General features: G+C 39.9%; 1 protein-coding gene across 1 annotated transcript in view; it reads left to right on the forward strand.

Moving 5' to 3' along the window:
- SPIDR (scaffolding protein involved in DNA repair) overlaps nt 1–26,201 on the forward strand; it is a 153,357-nt gene that overhangs the window by 24,917 nt on the left and 102,239 nt on the right. The window contains exon 3 of the mRNA XM_010574418.1: nt 1,157–1,376. Within this exon, the coding sequence (XP_010572720.1) occupies nt 1,157–1,376 (220 nt within the window). The remainder of the gene's footprint in view (nt 1–1,156; nt 1,377–26,201) is intronic.

Below are 26,201 nucleotides of genomic sequence, written 5' to 3' on the forward strand. Positions count from 1 at the left end.
TTTATTTTCCAAGGGAAAGGCATTCACAATTGTGAAATGGGCCTTAAAATAAACAAACAAATAACTAGTACAGCTCTGCCGTTAAGTTCCAGTATCACGTTCACAGTTCCTCCCCTGCTTCGTCTTTGCTGTGGGAAGACAATAATTTATATCAGCTGTTTTTCTTGGGATCCTGTGTTCTTCCCAACAGAACTTGTAAATCCAAATGGGTAGAATTGGGGCTCTGTTGCCCCTGTCCTCTGGCACCCTGTCTTTTCCCACTAACTGCTTGTAGCATTTGGCAGGTAGATAATAAAAATTCTCCCCTCAGTGGCCAGAGTGCAAACCTGAGCAGAGCTAGGTGAGAAAGAGAAGAAATCTTACATAATCTTACAGTACAGACCCAGGTCTGTCTGAGTAGCTGTTGCCCTGTGCAGACTACAAAGGGAGCTAGGAGTAATTTCATTTCAGTGCAAAGTTGTTTCTTGTTCAGCATTGACAAAAGTGCTTAGAATTGAACTGTGGGGGTGCTGGTATCTGTTCATGTTGCTTTAAAACAGGAGAGCCTTCTGTATCCTGATTGCCTACTGATAAAATGGATGATCATTTTTGCAATAATTAACTTTAGGCAGTGCATCTATCTTACTCCTTCTTTCTCCACATTTGTCTCTAAATGTGAGCCATCAGCTTTTAGATGCTCTGTACCTAACAGGTACTCTTCTAACTTGGTCCCTGACAACTGTTGCTTTGAGAAAGTTCAAGGAGGGCAAACACAGCTTCACTTTTAACACAGTGTGATTATTCTGTTTTAAAAGAAATTTATTTTGTGCAGTATCTAATAAAAAAAGACTGAACAAAGTGAATGAGTTGCAAGATCAAAAAGTTCAAACATGGTGGGAGAGGGCTTCTTGTAAGGAGTTTGTGAGTTCATTGGTGTTTGGAAGAAGTGCGGTAGGCTTTTGTCTGCACAGTTAATAGTATCTATAAAGAAAAGAAAAATGACCAGAAAACTTTAACGTAAGTCTTTTGGTGGGGCAATGTATTCTACTCATATGTGGATTTTTTGCAGTCAGACAGATCAGCAGAGAGCAGAGGGATACACATCTTCAGAGTGCCAGAGTTTCTTTCTCTTATCCAGACTTTGCATTTTTATTTTTCTCTTTAATTTACTTTCCAGATAAATCTGGTGTCTTAATTGTGAAGATCTTAGAAGTGTTTGAGGAGTGTACAATACAAGTTGCCATCTGCCAGCAGCTGGAACAGTCTCCTGCTATGCTTTCATCTGAGGATGTTGTCATCAATGCAGGAGAACCAATACTCAAAGTCCTCTTTGCGAGAGAGACAGCAGCTCACCTGAAGAGCAGGCCACAGGATGTCATCCACATCTACCCTCCATGGTGAGTAGGGAGAACCAGCCATGCTTGCTGTAGCACTGTAGAACAATGTGGGGTTGGTAGAATGTTGGCTGCATTGTTGTAGGGAAGACCTTGGGGGCTAGGGGGAGAGCAGGGCTCTCCTGCGGTCATCTGTCTCTGGCAGCTTTGACAGATGCCTTAAAGATAGCTCAGATAACAACTAAATGTATATCGTAATGCCTCTAGTGTTGCTCAGGGCCTCAGTTTTGTTTTTGCTTAATATTTTCATGTTTAGAGGGATAGAAAGGCCTGAGCAATGTCTTATCAATGATAAGGCCAATAAAGTGCATACTTTCTGGTAGCAAAGTAGTTCAGGAATGTTCATCTGTTGCTGTGAGTATGGGTATAAAGTTTCAGTGGAAAAGTCTGTATTAACTGTATAGTATTCAGCAAAACCAACATGCAGCTAAAAATATGGGGGAAAAAAAACTAAGAAAAGAGAGATTCACATTATTCTTAAGGAATCAGTAGACATCTTTTTGGTAGTTCTGCATTGCTGCTGCTGCTGCTTTCACTGTCTTCAGTTCCCCAAATCCCTCTTCAGTGCAACCCTTTCTGGAATTTTTTAAAATGTTTGGTCTACATTTGTAATTTTTTCTGAATTGGATTTCTTTCCTGATTTTAAGGGGTAGCATAAAGTGATGAGATTTCTAGTAAAGCAGCTAGCTGTTGGTGACTGTAGGTTGGAAGGTCTACTCTTCATAAAAATTAGAGAACTATGAAGTGGGAATATTACTCCTCTTTTCACTCTTCTCCACCCAAATTATAAAAGAGGAAATACTTTCTTCTTATGTATTTCAGCATTCATTACCTGAGTTTTAGCCTCCAGCTGCAGTAGAATCCTGCCTCTAGCGTTTGACCATATCCTTTTGCAAAATACTTTTTCCTGTTTTGCAAAGGTCCATATCTGGTTGTTATCTTCATTGATAGCTGCAAATCTTTTCGGGGTTCCCCAGTTCGTAATCTGTCACTTCTAAAATGTTGTTTAAGTCTTTCTGGAGGCGATTCAAAAAATTAAGGGAGGATACTTAATTGTGCTTTATTGTGGCTACAGATACAACTATTGATAGTGTAGATGTAAATAGATTGGCAGCTAAGGGAAATACAGTTGAATATTAATTAAGTCCTAGTCTGATATAAAGTAAGTTACTGCTTTTTTTTTTCTTCCTCTCACCCTTAAGGTACTAATGTTTGTTCTTGTTTACATTTTCCTTCAACAATCTTCTTCTCATGCTTCACATTTGCTTTTGTTTCCCCCTGTTTTCTTCTTGTTTCTCTCTCCTACAAACTTCCATCTTAGTTCTGTTTTTCTCTTCAGGTTTCCTCTGTTGTTTTTAAACCACAAGGCATTGCATTTATGCTTCTGTATCTTTCTGTATAGACCCTAACCTACACATAGATTTTTGTACCAGCAAACCTTATTTTAGTTAGGGTATGATTCAACTTTTTTTTTCTTATCCTGAATGGTTACTGTCAGTATGCTTAGCATGTGTAAGTCCCAGACTGCTCCAGCTTGTTCCATGTCTGCTCTGGGAAGATGTAACTCTGCACTGATATGATCCTTTCCAGACTACAAGCATCTGTAACTGTACTAGTGTAGTCTTCTCATTTGTTTAAATTCTAAGATGTTCTGGACATAAAACTCATTCCTATATATATGTAAACAGAGATTTATTGAGAAAACGTCATAGCTATCTGTCTTCCCAGAAATATCACTTTTTATTTGCTTTTGTTTTTTATTTTAGTAGGATGTACTTTTCATGTAACCAAAAAGTTATTTCATAAAACCAGAATGTTTGGGCAGGGGATATGTCTGCGTCGCCAGAGTTGCTCTCCTTACCGATGTGGCTCTCAAGGCACTTTATAAAGACATTAGTCAATAGTGGCAAAATTGCATTATATCTCATCTCTAGTCCTATTTTCTATCATTTTGGAATTATCTTAATGTTATCGTCTCCTTGTTTACTCAACCAGAAGTCAAAATAAGTTGGGCTGGATACTGTTAAACTAAACTTACTGGAGGCAGGGAGGGGGGAGGATGAGGGATGTTTTTGTTTTAGATTATTATTTGGCACTTTTAGTTTACATTAATTGGAAATTGGACTTGTACACTTAATGGAAGTTTCCTCTGTCACATTTCCAAGCTTCTATTCTGTTAAACTCTTACTTGAGAGCTCTGAATGATGAAATGTAGTTTCTCTTACTCTGCATTGAATTCGTACTTTTGTCTTTAAAAACGAATACTGTTTGTGATAAAATGTCTTCCTGTCAATTCAAATGTGTGACTGGTGTAAAAACAAATTAACTAAAACTAACCCTGACATGGTGAATAAGCATATTTATGTATCTTACTGGTATCACCAGTCAGAAGCAAAAGGGAACAAAAAAAGAAGTAGATGCAAGGGGAGACAATCCTTGAATGACCCGTGTGTACTTGAGACACACAGCACACTATGCATTGTTGTCCTGCATTTTGAGATACTTGTATGGTGAGGCAGAATGGGATGAAATGGAATGATTTATAAGTGGACTGCTTCTGCTGCTGTAAAGTAACGTCCTGAGAGTAGAATTTCTCAATATCTTTAGAATAACACCCCAGAATTATGTTCTGACTTTGGTTTTTGCTTTCTGACCAGGCAGCTGAGTGAGTAGGTAAGATGCAGACAAACAGGCTGCTGGCTTCTGTATGTGACTATTAGTGAACAAAATTTGAATGCATCGTTTTGGAGCCTTTGTAAAATTAGACTTTTCTTTTGTAACTGTATTTGTATGTGTTGTGAACTCAGTGCACAGCTTGGTATGTGAAATGTCTCTGGCAGTAGACTTGCATAAATACTTTGGGAAACAGTGTTTAGAGATTAGTTGATACATTTGTTGGTATTTGTTTGCATACAGAATCCCATGATACTTCAGCACTAAAGTACAAGCAATTTAATTTAAAAAATAAAACATTGACAGAAGGCCGGTTATAAGAATCTTATCAACCTGGGCATTGCTCATGAGAGTGGTCCCACCAACTTTCAGAGGAGCTTTGTGTCAGAGTCAGAATTTGCAAGACTGAGCCCTGATTTCTTTATAACTGGATATGGATTTCTTTGGGTCTAGTGTCTTAAGGTATATATTTACAGTCTTGAATGAAAGGGATTTCATGTGAGAACTGTCACTTGCTATAGCGAAAGCAACCCCGATAGGCTGATTAACATTTTCAAACCAGCATGTCTAGTGGAGGAAGGAGCTCAGCTGCCTGGCCTCTGAGCCGTCTGATGGGAGCCTGCTCTGAGGCTATGTAGAAGTATTATTGCAGTGTTGTATCTAAATAAAGCCTATTAACTTGGACACATCACATGAAAACGGTTGCGTGGTTTGGGCTGGAGCTGGTTTGTGTCTGGCCAGCTGGGAACACAACAGGCAAAAGAACTCAGCCCTGCCTGCCCCTGCCTGCGTAGGCTTGCCTTCGGTTGTCTTTGCAGTACCTGAGCAATTTCTTGGATAAAGATTTTAAATGAGCACCTCATAATTTCTACGAACTGAATCTGAATCATTAAGTGTTTTGAACAGCTGGAAAAGGAAAAGCTCATTACTGAGTGTAATTAAATCGATTACGAAGTCTTTATTCACTTTGCAGAAATACATATCCAGCAAAAAGTGAACAGTGCTTGATACTGCAAAGACATGAGAGAATGGGAACAAAGGCTTCCCAGTTCTACTGGTGGTGATTTTGTGGCTTCAACTTACCTGGATTTTTCTTGTTTGTTTAATTGTAAAAATGATAGAAATAATTTATCATACCTAACAGAAAGTGATAAGAGTTGATATTTTTAGAGACTTCAGGATTCATTTTTCTGCTCACAGCAGGGCTTTGAGAATAGACAGTTTCCTTCAGATACTCCTGCCTCCTGCTCGTAGTTATGCCTGCAGTTGAATATTCAAGATAAATTAATCCGAAGAAAATGATGCAGATTTGAATTCTTTTCCTTGCCATTAAATTTAACAACTTTGAAATTTTTTTTATGTATTTCTGAAGTTAAACTACTAGAAGTATGTTGATACTAATACAGTTGTTGGCAATAGCAATATAAACCACAGGTCACATTTGATTTGGACAGGCTCAGAGGTCAATCCCTACCTACTGAATGTGATGGTCTGGTATGAAACCTCTAGTTCAGGAGGTTCATATGCTGCTGATGACTGGAGGGCTGGGACGGTATGAAGGGGACAGAACCACTTTGTGTTCTGTTCTTACATTGCCTGTAAACATTGGCTGTTATGCCCTGCAGAAGACGGGATCCTTGGCTGGATAGCCGCTATTTCCTATACAACTTCTCTGTGCTTTAAAAAAAAAAAAAAAAAAAAAAAGAGTTTATTTTAGGAACTCAATATGGTAAGTATATAAAACACAGCTCTGTGACATCAACAAGCAACTTCAAAGTTGTTATTTAGTTTCTCTTAACCTATGAAACCATGGGGAATCATAATTACTCAGCTTGGAAAGTGTTCTAGTGCCTGGTGAAAGTGTTTAATGTGGACTTCCCATTTCTACTTGCATTATACTGGATTCGGTCTCTCCTTAATGAAAGAGGTTTAGAAGAGTTTGAATTATTTACTGCCAAGAGAGCTCATACAAAACATTGCTGCAGATCAGCTGATATACAGTGATGAAACCTTGTATCTCAAGTCCTTTAAGGTGGGCCAGTGGTGGAAGTTGCTGTAGAAATATGCAAGCAAGCTCTGAAGAAGTTTATGTACAGGAAGCAATCTAGCTTTGTAGACTTATGTATTCTTCTAGTTTAGAATTACCCTGGATATGCCATAGTCTGTTTTGTTGGCTCAACAACAGGACTTAAACTAAATGGATATGTTACTGTGATTTTTGCATTGTCTTACTTAATACACTGTCTTACCTTGCATGGCCTTACATAATCTTGGTGAGCAATAAGACTACCAACACAGGGACCTAACATGAAATAGGTGTTCTGAACTAGTGTGACTGGTGTTAAAGAGGGTTTGCCTTCCATTTGATGAAGACAGAGACTTTTTATCACTGTTGCTCTCACCAGTCAAGGAAAGCATTTAAGAATATTGTTACAGAATACCTCCCTACCACAAGAAAGATCGTGTGAAAAAAGTAGGATCTTGGGCTTCATGTATTAATGAAATGCAGAAATGACCTATTGCTGCTCTGTAAGAAGGAAAGCATCTATATCCTTTAAAATTTTCTCATTCCATAAAGGTAAAATACAAATACGAATTCAAGACATGTATGGAACATCTTTCGCATAAATTCAGTTTCTCTACTTACTCCACAGAGAGGCAGCTTCTTTGAATGCTTGATTGATCAGTTGGACAAAAATGATCTATGTTCACCATCTTCCTTTCATGAAATCCAAGCATTTATAAATAAATATATATACACATACGCATATGAATATTCAAACGGATGGAAGAGGGGGAAAAAAGATCACCAGTCAGATTGCTCCCCTTGGAAAGATGTTAGCTCTGCCTTTGCATTCTTTCTTTGAAGATGTTACAATAGCAGAGTGGGAAAACCCTGATAAGAAGGACGAGGCTCACTCAGGAGATAAAATTCTACAAAACTTAAGAGCTGTAAAGCCAGTGTGGGCACTATTTCTGAAGTACATACAGGAATGGCCTTGGAGCCAAAGATCAGATCATATCATCTGCTTCGAATTGTTTCTCAGAGATCATGCAGTTGTGAAAATTGAAGCTCCTTTCAGAAGAAGCTGAAGCAGCTGCAGGTTTCTTGCAAGTGTTTATATTTTTTTTGTTAGGATATACCTTTCTTAGTGCATTCACTTCAAAAGAGGTTAGTTGCCTATTGAAAATAGGAATACATATAGTTTTTGTGAACTGAAAGTTTTCTCTAACAGCTTTTAATGTAATTTCTTCAGTACTTCTGTTGCTTTATCCATTTTGACAGAGCAATCCTTAGGATTTTACTCATTTTTCTATTTTTAAAAATAAATTTGATTTTTTTGTCCATCCCCTCATGTAAAGGGAGAAGGTTGTATCTGTAGAGCTGCTCAGGTATATCCTATTTTATGTCTCTAGAACTAGAGAGATTAAGCCATTAGTATTATTCGTGTTTGTTCCACCTTGCATGTAGAAAATTGAAATAATACCATTTCTTAGTAATCAAATAAATGAATAATTATGCTCCTTCATAGGTGGATGACATAACTGGAAAAATACAGAATTACAAACCTTTGATTCCAAGAGAAGAACAAGTCATTTATGCCTTTTCTGTGATTTGTCAAAACCACCTGAAGCAAGAGATACCTGGTATTTCGGATATGGGCTATGTCTAATAAACATAGTAACATGATAGACTTGTTTATTTTTATAACTATGGTATAGATAGATGTATTATAAGAATGTCATACATAATATATTAGTACCCTGAAAAACAAAGATGAAAGAACTGCTCTCTGTGAAAGGAGTTTTCCATGGAGAAAAGAATGGAAGCACATTTGGGGAAGATGGGAGCCTCAGGATAGTAAATCCAGAGTTCTGCAGAAGATTAAAACTGGATTTTTAAACATGACTGTCTCTCTCTGGGCTAATAGCTGATGGTATCTCGACATGCTGAAAAAGGGGACTTTCCACTGTATTGTACCAATGAAGTGCTGGGTTTTGTTGATTGTTTGCTTTCCGCCAAATCAGAGGGGTCAGAAGTGAGTGGTGTGTTTGCGAAGCAGCAGCTTGGTTTTTAGATCAAGGTTGAAATGCATTGTTGTCGGCACAAAAACCTCCAGCAGGGGTAGAATACGTCTCTCTGTCCAGATGGATGTCTGAATTGGGTATATGCAGTCAGTTGTTATGCTCCTGGCTCACGCAAGCAGCGAGGGCTACCCAGGCAGCCTGCACAGAGCTCGCCTAGAAGGAGCATTTAGTGTTGTTCTTGGGAGGTAATTCTGTGTTCTGGAGGGTGCCTTCACCAGGATGACGTTCTTCAATATGGGCTGTTTCACTTTTAAGAATAAAGGAAGTGTAGAAAAGAGGCAGTGAATGTAAATAGCCTGGTTTATGCTGGGGGTGGTGGTTTTCTACATTTTTGTTAAATACTGGATACCATCCAACATTGATCCTACTGCAATTATTGTAGTGTCCAGTTAATGGGAAGAATCTTAATCACTTCACTGTGGTGCTTATGTATCAAGGAATTAGCATACATTTTAGTCCATGGGTTTTAGGAACAGAAGAGGAAAATTATGTTTTTAAACATCTATTCCTTACAGTCAGTGATGCTTTTTACATTTGAATTCTTAAGTTACTGGAAAGAATATTCAGTGAGAATGAAAATGTCCTTTCCTAATAATCACAAAATACTCTCATCCTGAAAATCTAATAATGTGTACTTTTTTTTTTTTTTTAATGAAAGGTCTGTACTTGAAACTTTCCAGCTTTTGTAAGTGAGGAAATTCCAAGCATTTTGTAGTGACAGATACTGTTAGTGGGTAGTTGTCCACTGACGTCAAAAACAGAGGATGGCAAACAGCTTTGTTCAAGTCAACGAAAAATGTACGGTCTTGGATAAACTCTGTGTTAGCAACGGAGCTATCAATGATATATGAGCAGCTTCACATGAGTTCCCATGTGCATTCAATCCAATGCTAAATTCCAGATCTTGTTTAATGAGCAACTGATGGAGCCAAGACCTGGCACTGCACAAAATCCTGCAGTCTGCTTTATCCAGTCATGAAGGAAAAACAAGCTAAATAAGTTCAGATGAACAAGTTCAGAATTACTGCAAGGTTATTAAAAAGTTGTGATTTGTATTCCTCTGCTAATGTTTATGACTAACACATTTGGGACGTGTAAAACAATACTTAATTTGTAAAAAGACTATGTGCCAAAATTCCTGCAGTAGTTTAACCACTAAAGAGCAAGTTCTGACTGTGTGAATGGGTTTGTTTAAATGTTTAAGATTATCAGTAATCAGCTAATATTTTTTAAAAATTTGCATTTTGAAAAATGATTTATTCTTGTTGGATTGCTGTTCAGCACTCTTACTTTGTGAAATACAATGTATTTCCATAGCTCATGGTGGAGAAACAATTTTAAAGTCAAGTGCCATACTCTTTAGCAGGTGTGATTTGCTACTGCAATGGTAGGTGTGTAGTTATGGTAAGATTTTTACATGCAGTTCTGTATGCAGTTATGTTGGGCTTTGAATATGCTGGATGTTTTATACCACAGTGGGTTTTCATGCTAAGCACACTTGTGTCCTTATGCAAATTTGAATAGGCAAAGAGAGAAAGTGTGAGTTTACCAAATTGTCATGTCTGGTGATTCCCTTCAACATGAAGGTATGCTTTCTCAGACTCCTCCTCCTGAATGTCATATTTAAGTGTAGGCAAGCAAACGTTAATTACTATACTCCTGGCAGAAATAATAATTAAACCCCCAAGTATTTCAAAAGGGGAATGTTGCTTTCCAATATTTGGAAAAATTTGGAATGTTGCTACCCAGAATGCAGTATTTAAAACATCTCTGCTATCCTGGGGGGGCAGGGGCTTGGGGGGAAGGGGGAGAACAAATTTTGCTGTTGCTTCTTCCAGGCAGATTGCTTTCCTTTCAGTAAAAGCTCATGGAAAAAATGCCCATGGTTTTATGTATTTTTGGCAGCAAGAATGTACTTTGGTATATAAAGCAGTTCAGCTGTGAAAGATTCAGTGCAGCCTTTTGTGTGTTTGATGAAGCTTCTCTTCCTACCAATCTTCTGAGTCAACATTAACAACGCAGATTGCAATGTATTACTTCTCCCTGAGTGGTAGGCTCCTTTGACAGCTTCCTGAGATGTCTTGAAAAAGTATTCCTCTTGTTACTGTCCCAGTATGGCCTTCTGGCAGACCAAGTTTCTCCCAGCAGAAGTATCAGAACAGTATCCATGACATTAGAAGTGGTGTACAACCATTAATTTTACCTTTGAGGGATGCACTGTGTGTTTTGAAAGCCAGATCACTGATGTAGCTCCAAAAAAATCATACTTGGCAGTATGTAGGAAGGGGATTTTGTGTGTGCATGTTTTTTTGTTTTGTTTTGTTTTCCTCTCTTTCACTTCTTTGGACTCCTGAAATGGTATCTGTTGTCTCTCTCCCTGATAGAGTTTAGAAGCCACTTTTCTGTGGATGTTTCTGGGTTTGATGGTTCTTTATCTCCCCCTTTTTTAAGTCTTGGATTTTTTTTTTTTTTTTATTAATAAGTGGTACATGTTTATTGTAGAGCAGATCATGATGATGGGCTTTGCATCATTGTCCACAGTCAGTCTCCATGGTCCTTGGCAGGTGTAAAAGAGACAACTGCATGTTTACCTTGAAGTGACTGCTGCTGTTCACAGCACATCTGTTAGTGCAAACCCAAGCCTGTCAGCATCTTCAGATAATACCTTGTAATTTGAACTGAGGGTGTGAAGAAATACCCCCTTTTGCCATCTCCAGAGTATTGTTGGGATAGACATTGTAGATCATAACTTAACTACTCCAAAGAAACCTGGCAGAATATCTACTAGAATGCTGCATGCTAGAACACACTGAAAGCACTGAAATTGAGAACACTTTAGATTCAGTATAAAACGATAAATTGCATTGATTGTATTTGTGTTTTCATTTGTCTTCCCAGCATGGCACAGCAAGTCTGCCTTTTGTGTTTCCCGGAAACAAATTACTGCTCCAAGCTGAGGTTCATTTTTGAGAAACGTGGGCAATGCAAATATGTGAGACTTGTACATTGCATTTGTGCCTTAGCAAGTAGTGCTTGTCTTCTGGTTCCCTGAGCTTGTCACAAATACTAATTTAATAGGGCTGGTACTATTTTATGCATTGTGAATGTACAGATTGAGGAAGAGATACATTTTATTGATATGGGCTGTTGCTGGAACTTACAGGGTTGGTCGGCTTAAAGGAGCCCAGATTTACAGTATTATCTATATCATAGTTGGTCTTCAAATTATTTGAAAACTTTTTATATAGAATAGCATAGTTCTTTATTATCTTCCCAGATATTTCTTACCTTCCATCTCTCACACAAAAATAAATAAGCTGCCCAGTATTTTGTCTTTTTGCAGCCTCCTTTGGCTGACACTCATGTCTTGCGGTTTGAGAAGTTGTGCATGAGGTGATTGTTTAATTTTGCTGAGAGGTATTTGACTCCAGGAGTTCACTTTCCAATCCTGCTGTATAGCAGGGAGCCATTTGCTATCTATACTCAAAACGAAACCTATTTTAAAAGTAAACATCAACATACCACATTATCAACTTCTAGAACAGTCCACCTAAGCCTTGGGAATTGCCTTTGGCTGCCGGTCTCTTCAGATATGGCTGTAATTTCCTGATTTTTGAGGACTGCTGCTCAGAAGGAGTAGAATGCCATAAGGTTTACTGGTTACCCGGAAATTGCCCTTAGCACCAGCTCAGCTTAGAGGAGAAAGCAAGGGAGGGGAAATTATTTCCACAACCTAAATATAAATTACACCTTTTTTTTGGGGGGGGGGGGCAACTTTTAGATCTATTTATTTTTTAGATTAGACTACATATAAAAGTATTCTCTTCCTGTGTCTTCCAGTTGTTAATTCGTCAGGATCCTTACCTGTGATCACAAATCTTTTTCTTAGGCAAACCCTACACATTGAAGATTGCCTTCATGGAAGAGGTCTGAGATTTGGAAATATATGTAATCTTACATGTAAAGTCCCTCTGTGTCTACTTAGATTAAAGTCTCAACACCCATTTTCTAAATTCAAATAGGTATTACTTGGTTGTAGTGTTGATTTTTTGGAAGCTTTTCTTGAAAAGTAATTTCCTACCTCACATTATTGGCTGCGTTGATGTACTTTGGCTATGTCTAGGTAGAGCCATTTTCCATCCAGAATGTGGACTAAATTTATTAGTTAATATATTAAATTTATTATTAGCTGTAGTTTGTTTATTTAACTGCTATGATAATGCTACTGCTTTATTAACTATACATGTATTGTGGACAATTCAGAGGAAAATAATCCCTGCAAGCTAGCAAGACAAAATCCAGCCTTACTGTAGAATGCCATCAGATATTAAAACTTAGATAAAATGCACATATTGACATGTGTGAATCCTACATTATGAAAACGTAGAAGCCAGAGTAGCACATGTGGTTTGTTATCACTCTTGACTGAAACTGGGCATGACCGTAATCGAATGTGCTAGGGCTGGAGTCTGGAATGAGAGGTCCTCAGTCTGGGCATCGAGAGAGCGGTAATCTTCTCCTCTTAACTTCTGCTTTGGCTTTCCTCAGCTTCCTAGGCTATTTCGGAAGTGACACTAGCAGTCGCGTTGGCGATGCACTCAATACTATCTTTATTTTACTGTGTGGTGAAGAACGCTTTCCCTTGATTGTATTTCCCTTCGGTGTTCTGTGCTCACTGTCCCTCGGTTGTAGCAGACCAGTTGTTCTTGGGACTGTGCTGTACACCGAATCAATTAAATCATTTGCTTTGAAAATAAAATATTTTAAGTTAGGGTCGTTAAGCAATACAGTTTCCAGCGTGGTCTTGCAGTGGCAGGGAAGACCCAACGGCGCGGGCATGCCGCTGGGCGGGGGCGGGGGCGGGGGCTGAGCCTCGCAGGGCGGGACTGGTTCGGGTAGCGTGGGGAGCATTACGTGAAGACATGTATTGCTCCTCGAGAAACCCCTGCCGACAGGAATCGCTTCACGCAGCGCCGTGGTGGGCAAACGCTTTTCTAAACAGCATTTCCGTAGTAATTCCCGGGGGCGGGGGCGGGCTGGCCGAGTCCCTGGGTGCAGGACCCCAGCCGGGCTCGGTGCCGCCCGCCGCGCCCGCCGCCCTGCCCTTCCCGCCGGCTGCGGAAGGTGGCAATGTTGTCAGGAGAAGCCCAGGTAAAACTGGTCTCCGGTGACTGATCTCTCCAAGACGGCCTCAGCGCTTATTTGTCCAGAACTTTTTCTGGAGTCAAAGTCTCACGTCCGCGGAGTAAGAGTCTGCAAAAGGGGGATCTGTTTAGGTTTGTGCGCCGTCACTTTTGCACAACTTTTAATAACTCGGTACGTTATCTGTTCTGAATGTAGGGATGTGCGCGAGACGTTCATTGCACGGTTGACACAGCTTTGTCCTCCATAACGCTGAAGAAGGCTGCGCGCCATTTAGTGTAACACTCTTGAAGACTTCTGCGTACTGGTTGTCATTGACCTTGCATGCTGACGAGCCATCCTCCACCCAGAGAGCGAAACTGATCTCATTAACTGAAGTTTCATTTCTGCAAAACACGTGTAAATGTTTCTGAAACCCACTGTAATTTTCTGCCCCCCTCTCCCAAGATGCTGACCAACTTTGCTTTGAAGTGAGCTTGCTGGGCAGAAACTGAGAACTTCCCTGGATGCCATGAGTTTTGTTAAGAGCTACCTCCTGGCTGTGACAGGCTTTTAACCTGTTGGAAGCCTAGCAGACCTGTTTGTGGGGATGTTTTTCCCTCTCCCTCTCCCTCTCCTCTCCTTAACTACTTCAAATTAGCCTCTCTAACTTTTGTGTCTTGTGATTTTTAATGTTTTATTCTGTCTAATGCTAATTCTCTACCCTCCAGGGAAAGTACACAAGTTCTTCGTTTATATTATCCCATTCCCTTCCTCTTGACTCTCGTCTCTTGATTCTGCTGTAGTAAATCCATCACTGATTTTTAAATTATCATGGAACCTTTCAACATTTAATTACTGGGCTCACCTCTCCCTCTGTGTTCCTTCCCAAGCCTCTCTGACAAGATGTAATGGATTTCATCCATTTAGGAGGTCACATGGGGCAAAAAATACAAATTCTTGATGTACTTTAAGGTAAGCAGAGAGCAAATAGAATGACATTACCTTGTAATCCCCCACCCTCCTACTTAACTTTATTTGCAACACAGATAACAATTTTTGTTGGACGTCTTATCTAGTTACTTGTTGTTTTTCATAAGGAAGGATGGCAGAGTTTAGGTGCCTAATGCTGTACAATTTCTAGGAGTTTAAATAATCAGTCTGTGAAGTTGTGTCCGTGTGTGTCAGTGTATGTCTCTGTGTGTGTGTCCCCGTGTGTGTCCCTCCTGACTGGTGTATTTCTTGGGGATGTTACTCACTGCATTAAATATATGCTGAAGGCTTCTGGTATTGCTTTGGTCTCTGTTAAACAAAGATTGTTTTCTGGGTAGCAAAATCCGTAGCTCTATGGATACTTTACCTTTCAGAAGCCAGCTGGGGTTTTGAGCAGTTTGTCTGGCAGAATCTGCTATATTCTGTCTCTCCAAATCAAATGACAAGCCAGTGAAAGCTTTATTTGAGAAATCTGTTTTGCTGAGCTGTGTGGGAGACTTTTCCTTTTCAAAACTGAAACTGGAAAACCAATAATCTCCAACTCCAAAAAGTAAACAATTTAAGATACGGTGGGTTATTACCACCATAATTTTTGTAATTACTTCTTTTTGTAGTAATTGCAGTAGCAGTCTTCTTATTGCTTTAAGAAAAAAGTGAATATGAAGAAGTACTTCATCTTGGGACTTTTCTTTCTTTAAACACTGCTTAAGTCATGTGGTCTCATACTGTTGTGACAATAATAATATGGCTGTCCAAGCAGTAAAGCTAAACAAATTGAGGCAAAAGCTTCATGTTCATAAAATTTTCACATTAAAGGAAGTAGATGCTATGTGCAAATATAAAACGTGGAAATAACACATTTAGAATTTTTCTTTTCTCTTTCCAAACCAAAGGGAAAGAAGAGACTTCCCTGTGATTTCAGAGTATTGTTAACAAGCCCTCATAGCTATTAGGAGCCTGTAACAGTAAACAGCTTAGTAATGACATAATTATATCAATAAACCTAACATCAAAATAACTCCCCAAATTTATGTACAGATGGTTCCATTTTACATTACAAAAGAAGTTTTCTGAAGTCCATTTGCCTAAAACAAAGTTTTTAATAGAACAGCATAATGATTTGACCTCAGATCTGTGTATCCTTTTTTTGAATGTAAATATGAATACCAAGGCAATTAACTTGGTAATTTACCCAGTCGGACTAAGTTGAAGTTCTGTAGGTAGGTATTGCTTTAAGCGCAGTTGGCATGCTGTCTGCTGCACGCTGATGGGCTCTTGCTCAAGCGTGTATCAGCCCTCAAAGTGTCTTAGTGCTAGGGATACTTCACCCTCAGGAAGTTTTGTTTAGATAAGTATCTGAATTTTTTGGGGTACCGAAATCTGGAACGCAGCGGTGAAATCTGATGAGCACAGGCTCTCAGATCTGAGTCAGCAACAGGGCTGGACCCGCTCCTGTTGTTCAGCACTTCCACTGCCAGATCCAGCCAGCAGCAGAAAACAGAGACTCATGAAAAGAAAAACCAGAGGGAGCATACTACAAAAAAGTACGGAGGACAGACTTGAAAACAGAGTTTCTGTAGGTTGTGTGTGAAGATGAGGACCTGTGAGGAAATTGCTACCTTCTCCCAGTACAGCCTTCCAAAACCTCAGGGAGAGTTTGGTTCTCAGAGGGCTCTGCTCTTAGCCCTGTGTAAACAGGGCTGTGCATCATTAGCAGCTGGTGTCTGGGGGGGCTGTTTTGCTTACCAGATGTAAAAGTGAACCTATGAAGTTAAGGTGTTTTTTGGTTTTTTCCCTGCTTCTGATCCTTTGCAGTTAAAAGTATTTCAGGTGTTACAGCACACACTGTTATCAACTGAAATTTTAGTCTTGGAGAAAAAGTGTTATCCACTCAAATGGCAGTGTAAGCAAGAAAGGTACAGAAAAGTAACCAGGCGAAGAGAGTCGGTGTATTTTTCTTACTGATGTCTGGGTGTTACTCAATTTTTTGATCTCTTTTTCTCTGTACCCATTGTTTTCTAAACCTTGGTACTCATGACTGAATCCCTTTTCTGTAAATTCAAGAAAAGAAGGATGCTTCTCCCTCTAAAACTCAAGTAAACTGCTGTGGTTCTGCCAATTGGTAGCAAACATATATATCACTGTGTTACTCTGTGTTACTCTTTTGGTGAAAAATAGTATTTTCATTAAAGTATCTGTAGTCTTTGGAGGCTGAATTTCCAATGTAGTGTCCACTTCATCAGTGGAGATCAATGGATGGAGATCAAATCTCTTGCTAGGTTTTGCCAGGAGAAAGTTGGCCATGACTGAATGGCAGTGCGTTCTTGGTACAAGGCTTGTGAGTCACAGGTTCCTGAGGTGGTCTCCTGAAACACACCTGAAGCTTAATTCTGTGTACCATGCATAGAAGGAAGTTCTCACTGTGACTTCATTCATGCTTTTGGCATCCCAGTGTTATTGCTGGTGATAAAAGAATAATAGAATGAATAAGCAGCTAAAACACAGGAGAAGAGAATGAATTTAAGCTTCGGAGAATTTAAGAACACACCCCAGTTCTCAACACTTCTGTATGCTGTGCCTGTTGTAATCCCCATCCAAACTTCAATACTAGGGATTAAATAGTCAAACATTTTAAAATGTTAATCTTTCAGAAATTCTAAAGTCTGCTTTTCAGAAGTGACCTACTATGATTTGCATGTATTTACATTTTGATAAGATAAAGTGGTTTTTTTTTTTTTTTTAAATCATTTCTGAAGAAAAAATGGAGAACTTTTAAATCCCTAATATATAGCTGAAAAAAACCTGTGTATAACTATCTCTGTGTGTGGTATAAAATGAAAAATAGAAAATGGAGAAAAACTGTCAAGAACCAAGAAGTGTATAATATTCTTCAGTGGCTGCAGGCCACCTTAGCTTGTGCTTAATTTTAGAAGATACTGAGGACATATTTCACTTTGCCTTTTAGCTTAGAAAACCAACTAGTTCTACTGAGCCACTACTTTTATTTTATTTAGGTGATAGAATATTCTTCTTATATTTCCTCCTACTTCTGTTTTTCAGTGATAGAAACTTCTTGCACTTTCCTTTTCTCTCATTTTGTTGCAAAACATGAAAAAAGTTACTATTTTTAATACTCCTGTATACTGATGGCTGTCTGTCACTGAAATTCAGTTAAGTTGATATATGTGTATCTAAAAGCAGAGATCAGCTATTTTTTTTTCAGTAGCCACTGGCTGCAATGGCTGCAGGAAGCTGACTAGTGCTTTTCCAGGTCCCCATCAAGTTTTATAAAATAAAATGAATGAATCTTCTTGTCACATTCTCCAACAACACTGATTTGTTTATATAATACATCATTTGAATATTAGTGACCTCTGGAGAAGAGGGCAAAAAAGGTGGGTTTGGGTTTTCTAGCTGGTCAGATGTGGCCGGCTGGTGTTGACCAACACTTGCAGGCTTCTTACCAGGAAAGCAATGTGTTTACTTAGCATGCAGTTCTTCAGAGAGCAGGTTTCCTTAAAAAAGTTGTAGATGGCATGAGGCTGGTCAGAGGGTAGACATTTGTTTGACCTTTTAGTAACAAGTCCCTACATCAGGAGAAAACCCAAACATTTTTTATTTCTTAAATTGCAACGGATGGAGTGAGAAGCTAGGGAGCTGGGACTGACAGACTATCTGCAGGTTTTGAAGCCATCTGGATCTTGATGCGTAAGACTACAGCTGAACAGATAACCCTAAAAGCACATAGCTGATTAATTATGATTAATATTGAAAATGATGCAACTGTCTTGCTTAGTGTTTCCAGATCTTTATTTTTTCATTGTGGTAAGTCAACATTGAGAAATTTACATCTATTATGTAAATATTTTGGGGGAAAGTGATATATGTGAACACTTTACTACCACCAGTCATACTCCTTAGCTGTTCAAGATGAGTTTTGGCTTCCTTTGTATTCAATGGAAAATAATGATTAAACTAATATCCACACATTAGGGTTTTGTTGGTTTTGGAGTGATGAAATTATATATTTTAAACTTTTTGTTATACGATTAGAGACACATGAAATGGAAAAGTGGTTCTTGAACAGCTCTTTCTTCACATCCTCTAGAAATTAAGATTCTTCCATAGTCTTTTTTTTTTTTTTTTCATATTCCCTAACCTACCTTCCCGCTCCCTTGGTGTGGTAGAATTGGGGAACTCTCCTTTAGCTTCATCATGGATCTGGTCACCACTACTGTTTCTTCTTACTCTTCACTGTCTTTGATACAGTTATTTATTAAAATATACAGAGATTTTTTTTTCCAGGCAGGACATTTTATAGAATTTTAAAAATTTATGTCCCAAAAATATCAGACTAACTGGACTAAACATATTGAAAGGAGTAAACTCACTGACTGCAACTCAACCAAGAATCTCTCTTGTATAATTTTAGCTAACAGTTAGTTTAAGAGTAGAACAAAATAATGCCATTTATTGTTAATGTGTTCTGATAAATGAAATTAAAGAGATGTGCAGAGTTGAAATCCTACCCTACCCGTCTCATTTTATTATGCATTAGAAGGTAGATATTGTATAAGAAGAGAAAAAAACCTGAGAAGATCCTTGTTCCAGAGCAGCGTCTGAAGGCTGCCTGCCTAGGTATCCTTATCACGTCACAATCTCTTGGGAATGTCTTAAAAAGTGAAAAAAACAAACCACCCCGCAACAGTGCGTCACTGTTTTCCTTGGCAGGCTTCTGCAGCATGCCTTCGTGTGAAGAAGTGAGAAGTAAAATGAAAGAATCGTAGAAGTCGGTGTCTAAGCAGATTTAAACCTACCAGGGACCTGAAGTTTATCCAAAGCAGAACCTCCTGTTTGAGGGCAAGACGAAGGGGTACGCGGAGCGGCTCTGGAGTGGCCTGAGCCCACGTAAGGACGCCTGGCTGGGACCCCATCGCCCCTTCCTAGGTTTATTTAAGCTCTGTATTTGTGGGGAAAGCAAGTAAGCACCAGGAACGACCTGCAGTCTCTTAAACAAACGCCCGTTTTTGCAGGCCCGAAAGCTGGGTGGCTGCCGTTGCCGCCTCTTCACTTGAACGGCGAGGAGCTGGGGGGGTGACGCAGGGCAGGCCGCAGCTGCCGGCAGGGCCCCGCCGCGGGGCCGAGGCCTGGACTTCACGGGCCGGGCGGCGGCGGCGGGCCGTGGCCGGCAGGAGGAGGAGGAGGAGGAGGAGGAGGAGGAATGAGGAGGAGGAATGCTGCCGCCCTGACGTCAGGAGCTGCTCCTGGGAATGTTTTGCATTCCTCTTCCTGGCAGTGGTCAGGTGGCTTCCAGCAAGAAGGAAGGAACAGCCGCTTCCAAAAAGAAAAAAGAAAAAAAAACCCCAAATTAAAAAAAAAAAGGGGGGGGGGGGGGGGAGAGTGCGCGAGGAGGAAAAGAACACTTTATAATAAAAGTATTGTGGGGGAGGCACTTTTATTAAAAGCCAGATTGGGAATTGGAACCAGATGTTCTGCATTCGAAAGCTGCACGAATGTTAAATGCGTTTATTAATGACTGTGATGGCTGAGGTATTTGGCTGTCTGCCTCACTTTAATCTCATTGCTCTGTATTTAAAAACAGTTGAGAAAAACATTTTTTTTTAATTTTTTTTTTTTTTTACCCAACTTTAGGCAGCTTCCTTTATACAAATGTTAATTTAAAAAAAAAGAGACAAGATTTTTCTGGGAGAATAGCCACATATATGAAAGCAAGAAGCAAGTAGGAAAACAGTCTACGTTTGTCTTGTTCTTCTGTTAGTTTTAACATGCGTTTTGTGCTGAAAATTAATGTCTTTAAATTCGGTTTCCGTCTTGATTTGTGGTTGTTGGATAATGCATATGATGTAAGCTGGAGAGGTCAGAACATGCAATTAGTCTTGTTCACAAAGTACTTCCTATTCCCTTAACACTCTCTCTTTAATGTCCCTGTCAGAGTGTGTGTTTAAAGCAAAACAAGAGTAGCTGCTCAGTCTGAGGTGAGTAATGTAGGAACTCCATTCACCACAGACAGTACTTGTGAAATAACTGCTTTATATCTAAAGACAGACCCAAGTGCATGTTAAATCCCACTTTCAAGAGCAGCGTCTCCACCTTGGTGGTTGTACGCATTTGGGAGTGTTTGAGCACCGAGAGCTTCTGTGGGGACTTCTGCTTGGTGCCCCAGTGGGGACAAGATACCTGACAACACCATAGCCTGTACAGACACAGGCAGATTTGGGGTGCCTCCCAGGCAGGCGTGCATCCTTCTCCCATCGTGAGGCTCTGTTGTATGCAGGTTGTAAGATTTTCTGTGTAAAGCAAGGACTGCTGGAGGGAGAGAGGGAGCTGCGGTCACGTCTCCCTTCAACTCACAGGCATGGCGATGCCCTAAATCTGTAGCTGCTTCATAATCTTGATTGGGGAAAGCAATCACTTTCTCCGTACCCCACTGGAGAAGCCCCTCTTTACCTTGTGGGGCATGGCTCTGGTTTTCAAGAATTCAGACTTCCTCAGGCAGGGGACAGATCCTGCCCAGGGCTGGTGGAGCAGAGCTGCTTCAGGATTGGGCTAGGAGAGCTCATATGATTTAAATTGCACCATAGAGACTTGCCAGCATCCTCGTCTGATGTGATTTTTTTTTTTAAATTTTTAATAATTTTATGTGTTCCTATTCATTGGCACTGCATGAAGTTGTATTTGTCTGCCGACTGAGGAGTTAGCCGAGCTTATTCCCTGGGCAGTGTATTCAGGGGGGGGGAAGCTGGCGGAACGGGGAGCGTTTGGTAGTTTCTACGAAGTTTTCTTGAGCTGTGTCCCCAGCTCAGGTGAGGCCCGTGACCGCCTGCCTGTTTCCTGGTACCAGCTGAAGTGGGCAGGCGGCTTCCTGCTACAGGGTGGATGCTCTGCTGAGGAATTTCCAGAAATGCTGAGAAGTGCTGACTCACAGCTTATGGCCCGTCTGGGCTGAGGGGAGGTTTTCAAGTCCTTGGCTGAAGCCAGCAAAAAATGTTGCTGTAATGTACTGTTTTATTTTTAGCAAGGGGGGAGGCTGTGTTGCTTAGGATTAAATGCTTGCAAGTGGTTTCAAAATGACAGACACTTTTAATATTTTTTTTATTTTCTATTTTTAGAACTTGGAAAACAGGTTGTTTTGCTAAAATACAGACACTTCTCTGTTTCCCCAGTAAACGGGTTGTTGTAAAGGAGCCTTAAGGAGTTCATGCATGAAGGCTTTTACCATGACTGCAGTTCAAAATGCCCTTCAGGGTAGGAGATACTGAAGTATTTGAGACTGAAACTCGCTTGGCACCTACTTGCATGTGTTTCTCACTTCTGCTGAGGTGGGATTGCAGCTCCAATTGTTGGAGCTGAAATGTAGCCAGGTATTTGATTGCTGCTATTACAAGATCATTGGAAAAGCCTGGTGCTTGGGTTTCCTCCTCCCTTGGTTTTAGCAGTCACTTCACGAGTAATTGGCTGTGTTTTCTTTCTTTCTGAACAGAAAATGCCCTATACTGTTTTCTGCTAATGTTAGCCAGAAACTAGAGTGAGGGAGGAGTCATTTTCAACTGTACCACCTCTCAAAATATAATTTTGGTGATTAGATTGCAGGGGCAAAGTTCAATATTATTTTTTTTTCACATTCAGTACATTTTTTTAACGTATTCTTGTGTGTGCGTATTGTTTTTCTGTGGAACAAGCACTGAGGACTTTGGGATGATCTCCAATGTATGCACTGTCCCACAGAGTGTCATAAATGAAATACAAATTTGTGAAAATTCTTTTACACTTGCTTCTAATTTCTAAAATTTTATATTGGCTATTCTTCATTCACAGCTCTGTACCTCTATGTATAGAGATGTTTAGAACCCTTTTTTATATCTTACTAGTGAACTATGTAACAGTGAATGATCTGCAGACTACTTCTAACCACAATGCAAATAATTTTTGAACCTGTAGTATAAACCAGCACATTTTGCACACAAAACACGAAACCCACACCTCTTATACCAAACCTACAGCATCTGGCTTGAGAATAACTGATGCGCAGCTTCCCTGAGGAATTATGTTTCCCTCATGTAGGTGGGCCATGTTTAACTGTTCTTCTTAGTTTTTGCCCTGGGACTGAGTCATGTTACGTGTCCAGCAGGGTCCTCATCTGACAACAGCAAAGAGAAAAAGGATACTTCTGTGCAGGAAGTATAGGAACATAGGAGAAGGCTGTTTCCATGATGTGCAGTGAGCTCATTTATTAGCTCACCACTGTGAAAAAGTCCCAGTCTTAGTCATTTTAATGGAAATACAGTCCATGAGAGCTGATGATGATTTTTGTGGACAGAAATAATTGTAGGCTGCACATATATCACAAAATTTCCCAATCAAATCCACTTTTACTAATGACTAACTTTGCCAGCTACCTGTCTCCAAGAGAAAGCTGTTCTCCTACCTGTATCTGCCAGTTCCCTCCAAGATTTTATAGCAGCTTCATAATCTCTTTTAAGAGTTGCATAAGCATCTTTGCTTTGGTTGTGTCCTGGCACCCACCACTATACTGGGAAAAATGATATAGGCGTTACATTATTTCTAGCCACCTGTCGGTAAATTCAGGACAAGAGCCATGAACTAATAGCCTTGCTTGTGCCCCCTTTAGATAGATGTGTCATCTGACCTGGGTGGACATGCCTCAACTGGATTGCCTGACTCCAGATAACCCCTTCTACAATCCGCTGCTGCTTGACCCTTTTCTCGTTTGGATGAGGCACAGAATGTACCTTTTTGTAAAGATTCTGTCCCCAAACTTTAAAAAAACATAAATTATGCATGAATGTTGTCCAGCTTTCCAGGAAACATGTTGGTATGACATGTGTCAGCATAGTAAGAACATCTCATTTTACGGTCAGCTTTTTGTAATTGAATCTGCTCTAGTAGAATCCAGGAGTCCTTTCTAGTAATATCATACTTCACAGACTGGTTCCTGTCTTTAATACAGACATGCCCTGCAAAGAGCTTTCTGCTTGTGGCAGTGTAAGCTTGTGCCTTCTCAGATATCTTGGTCTCCTTGTGCTACCTGTTCTTGCATAGCTTTCTGATCTCTCCACTATTTGATATGTTTTGCTGCTAGTTGCATTACAGTCTTGGTAGCTGTGTGAAATCTCAGCGATTTGTGTCTATGCTTCAGTTGTCACGCTACTTTTTGTTATTGTGTCATTGTCTTAAATTTTGCTTTTGATCTTGAAGAATTTCCTACACCCTTCTTGTACCTTCACTTAGGGTCATCATGACAACCTACTTCTTTGTGATTATAGTGGGTGCCCAAAAAGAGCAAGAAAGCCAGATTAATGGTAAACCTTGAGTAGTCAGCTGCTTTATCATTATCATCATTTACGTGATAGCATTATCATTAATTGTCTCTTGCTCAGTTTGTCCATAGTAGTCTCTGTTGGTGTTCAGAGCAACTCAGTTCACAAACTGTACTGCTTATTACTTCACTGTTTGCTGGGTAGGGTGGATCATACATTGATTTCTATGTAAAGGTGAGATTACAGTGGTAAAAAATAAGACATTTTAAAGATCAGTTAGTCAGAATTTGAGTATCCTAAGTAACACAATTAAGCCAATCCAATTGTTTTAGTAAAGATTAGAGGAACCCTTTGTGAGAAATTTTAAAGAATATGCACAGTGGACACATATATGTGTGTGTGTCTCTATATAAATGATAAATTTCAAGAATGTAGACTGATAACTTGGTGTACTGATACTGCAGTTTGAATCAGCAAATAGAAATCAGTCACATTTTGTTTGAACCAATAAATAATCCAGACAGACTGAGGACAGAAAGATGGAACAGGTGGTTAAGGAAAAAATAGCTTACCATTATCTCATGAAGGTCTCCAGCTCTCTCAGCCTCATCTCAACTCCTAGTAAGTCTCTGCAGTTCTCCTGGTTCTAAGTCTTCTCTTTGAGTTTTAATCTTTTTCCCTTATTTTCTTTTGGTTATGAATGATCATGATTCCACGGTGTAATCAAAATTAGAAGCTGGGTCACAAACTTATCATTTAAAACTTAAACTAAATCAAGGTTTGCCTCTTCCAACGTAACAAATGTGATGTTAGTCTACTTCGGGATTCCCATATGTCTGTCGTGGCCCCAGTAATCAATATGGGAAAAAATTAATATGTCTTCAGCTGTCGAGAAGACTTGTGCCAACATTGCTGGTTGTAGGCTGGTAAGGGCTTCATTATTAACACATATTCACATTGAGAGCCTTGTGGAGCTTCAGTGCATAGCAAAATCTGATCATCTCTGTGCCTAGCACTGCTGGGTACCGTGAACATCATAGTTTGGTGATTTCCTTCTTGTGCCATTGATTCCAGAGTCCATTTCAAAATGTCTGCGCTGCTGTATAGCTGGGAAAACTTGTCTGTCTTTCTGCCTTCTTGGCCTTCCACAGTAATACATCCTTCTGAGATAATGAACCTATCAAAGGATGCAGGTGGGATCGTGTGTATAGAATACAAACTTGCCAAGGAACAGGAACATGGTTTTGGCACAGCCATGTCTGTACTAGCATGTAGTGTGATGTGGTAGGAGCAGCTCTGCGGAGTAAAAGTTGGTGTAGGAGATTTGGTCCTACTATATGCATTGTGGGCTTTTACTCAAGACAGGCTGTAGGCTGGTCATGGTGGACCAAATGCCTTTTATCAGTGGGACCACATCTTCAGGTTTAGTTTCATCCAAAAATAATCCATTATGTGAGCTCAGAAGGCTGCTCCAAAATCCAAACCAAAGCACAGGGAAGATTGAGAGATTTGCCTCAAAAGCGCACCACCGATCTGAACTGCAGGGCTGGTGTGGACACACCCACGGATGACCAGACATCAGACCAATCCATCTTGCTCAGTTTGGCTTGGTCGGAGAATTCCTATTGTCATACATATACACAGATGCACAGCTGTAAACAGATAAAACCCAGACAATAAGCTGCTTTTTTAACACTGAGAAGAAGAAGAAAAAAAAGTGGATGTTCAACTTTGAAATACCTGGGTGTTGCTCAGTCTGGTGATGGTGACTGTGTAGCCATCATTGCAGCTGACAAAGTTCTGGACCTTGTCCTGCTGCATCCTTTCTCTTCCGAGGTCTCTAAAACTGTGCTAAAATACTAACATGTTCCCTTGTAGCTGGTATGTATTAAGTTGAAAAGAGGTAAGTTTTCATTCCCATGGCTACCCTAGAAATCTCTGACAACTTGTGCTGTACCGTGTACTTGATGGTACAGCAAACAGATACTTGGAATGATAAGTGGGGAAACCAGTCTTAAGCACTGTAACTTTTTATAGAGGAACAAGTTCAGAGCTTACCACAACATGGACACCTAGAAGAAACTTGTATATGTTAGCTAAGGAATGTACGATGGTGGTCCTTTACCCTGTTAATGTAAATAAAGAATTTCTGGTTTTTTCATGCTTAATTTTGGTGAAGTGATAGGATAGAGGTATCACCTAGATAGAATAAAGTGCACACACCACAGCAATTGCAGGCTTTTGATCTCCCCAGCATCCAGCTTAGGTGCTGAGGTTTCCTTCCAGCAGAAGTAAGCAGGCTGGACTTCTGCCTTGTTCCTCTACAGGGCCAGGTTAGAGCTGGGAAGTATAAGCAGGCCAGAGCAACAGGTCAGTCAGACCCAGTCCCGTTTGGGCATCTTTTAGCACACTGTTACAGCTTGCTCTTCTGAATAGAAGCTGCAAAGGGCCAACTTGCAAGTAGCAGGTTTTTACAAACATTTTTTGTATACAAGTGAAAAACTGAGCTGTCAATATGTATGTCAATATATAATTGCCTGGAGACAGGGTTGCAGTAAGCTTAGGTAATAAAAACTGAGCTGAGAAAACAATTGGTGTACCATACGGAACGGATGGTTCCTTTATGAATTTTTCCTTTTCCTGTTTTCCTCTT

This window comes from Haliaeetus leucocephalus, unplaced genomic scaffold (genome assembly GCF_000737465.1).
Source record: "Haliaeetus leucocephalus isolate CR32 unplaced genomic scaffold, Haliaeetus_leucocephalus-4.0 Scaffold428, whole genome shotgun sequence".
NCBI lineage: Eukaryota > Metazoa > Chordata > Aves > Accipitriformes > Accipitridae > Haliaeetus > Haliaeetus leucocephalus.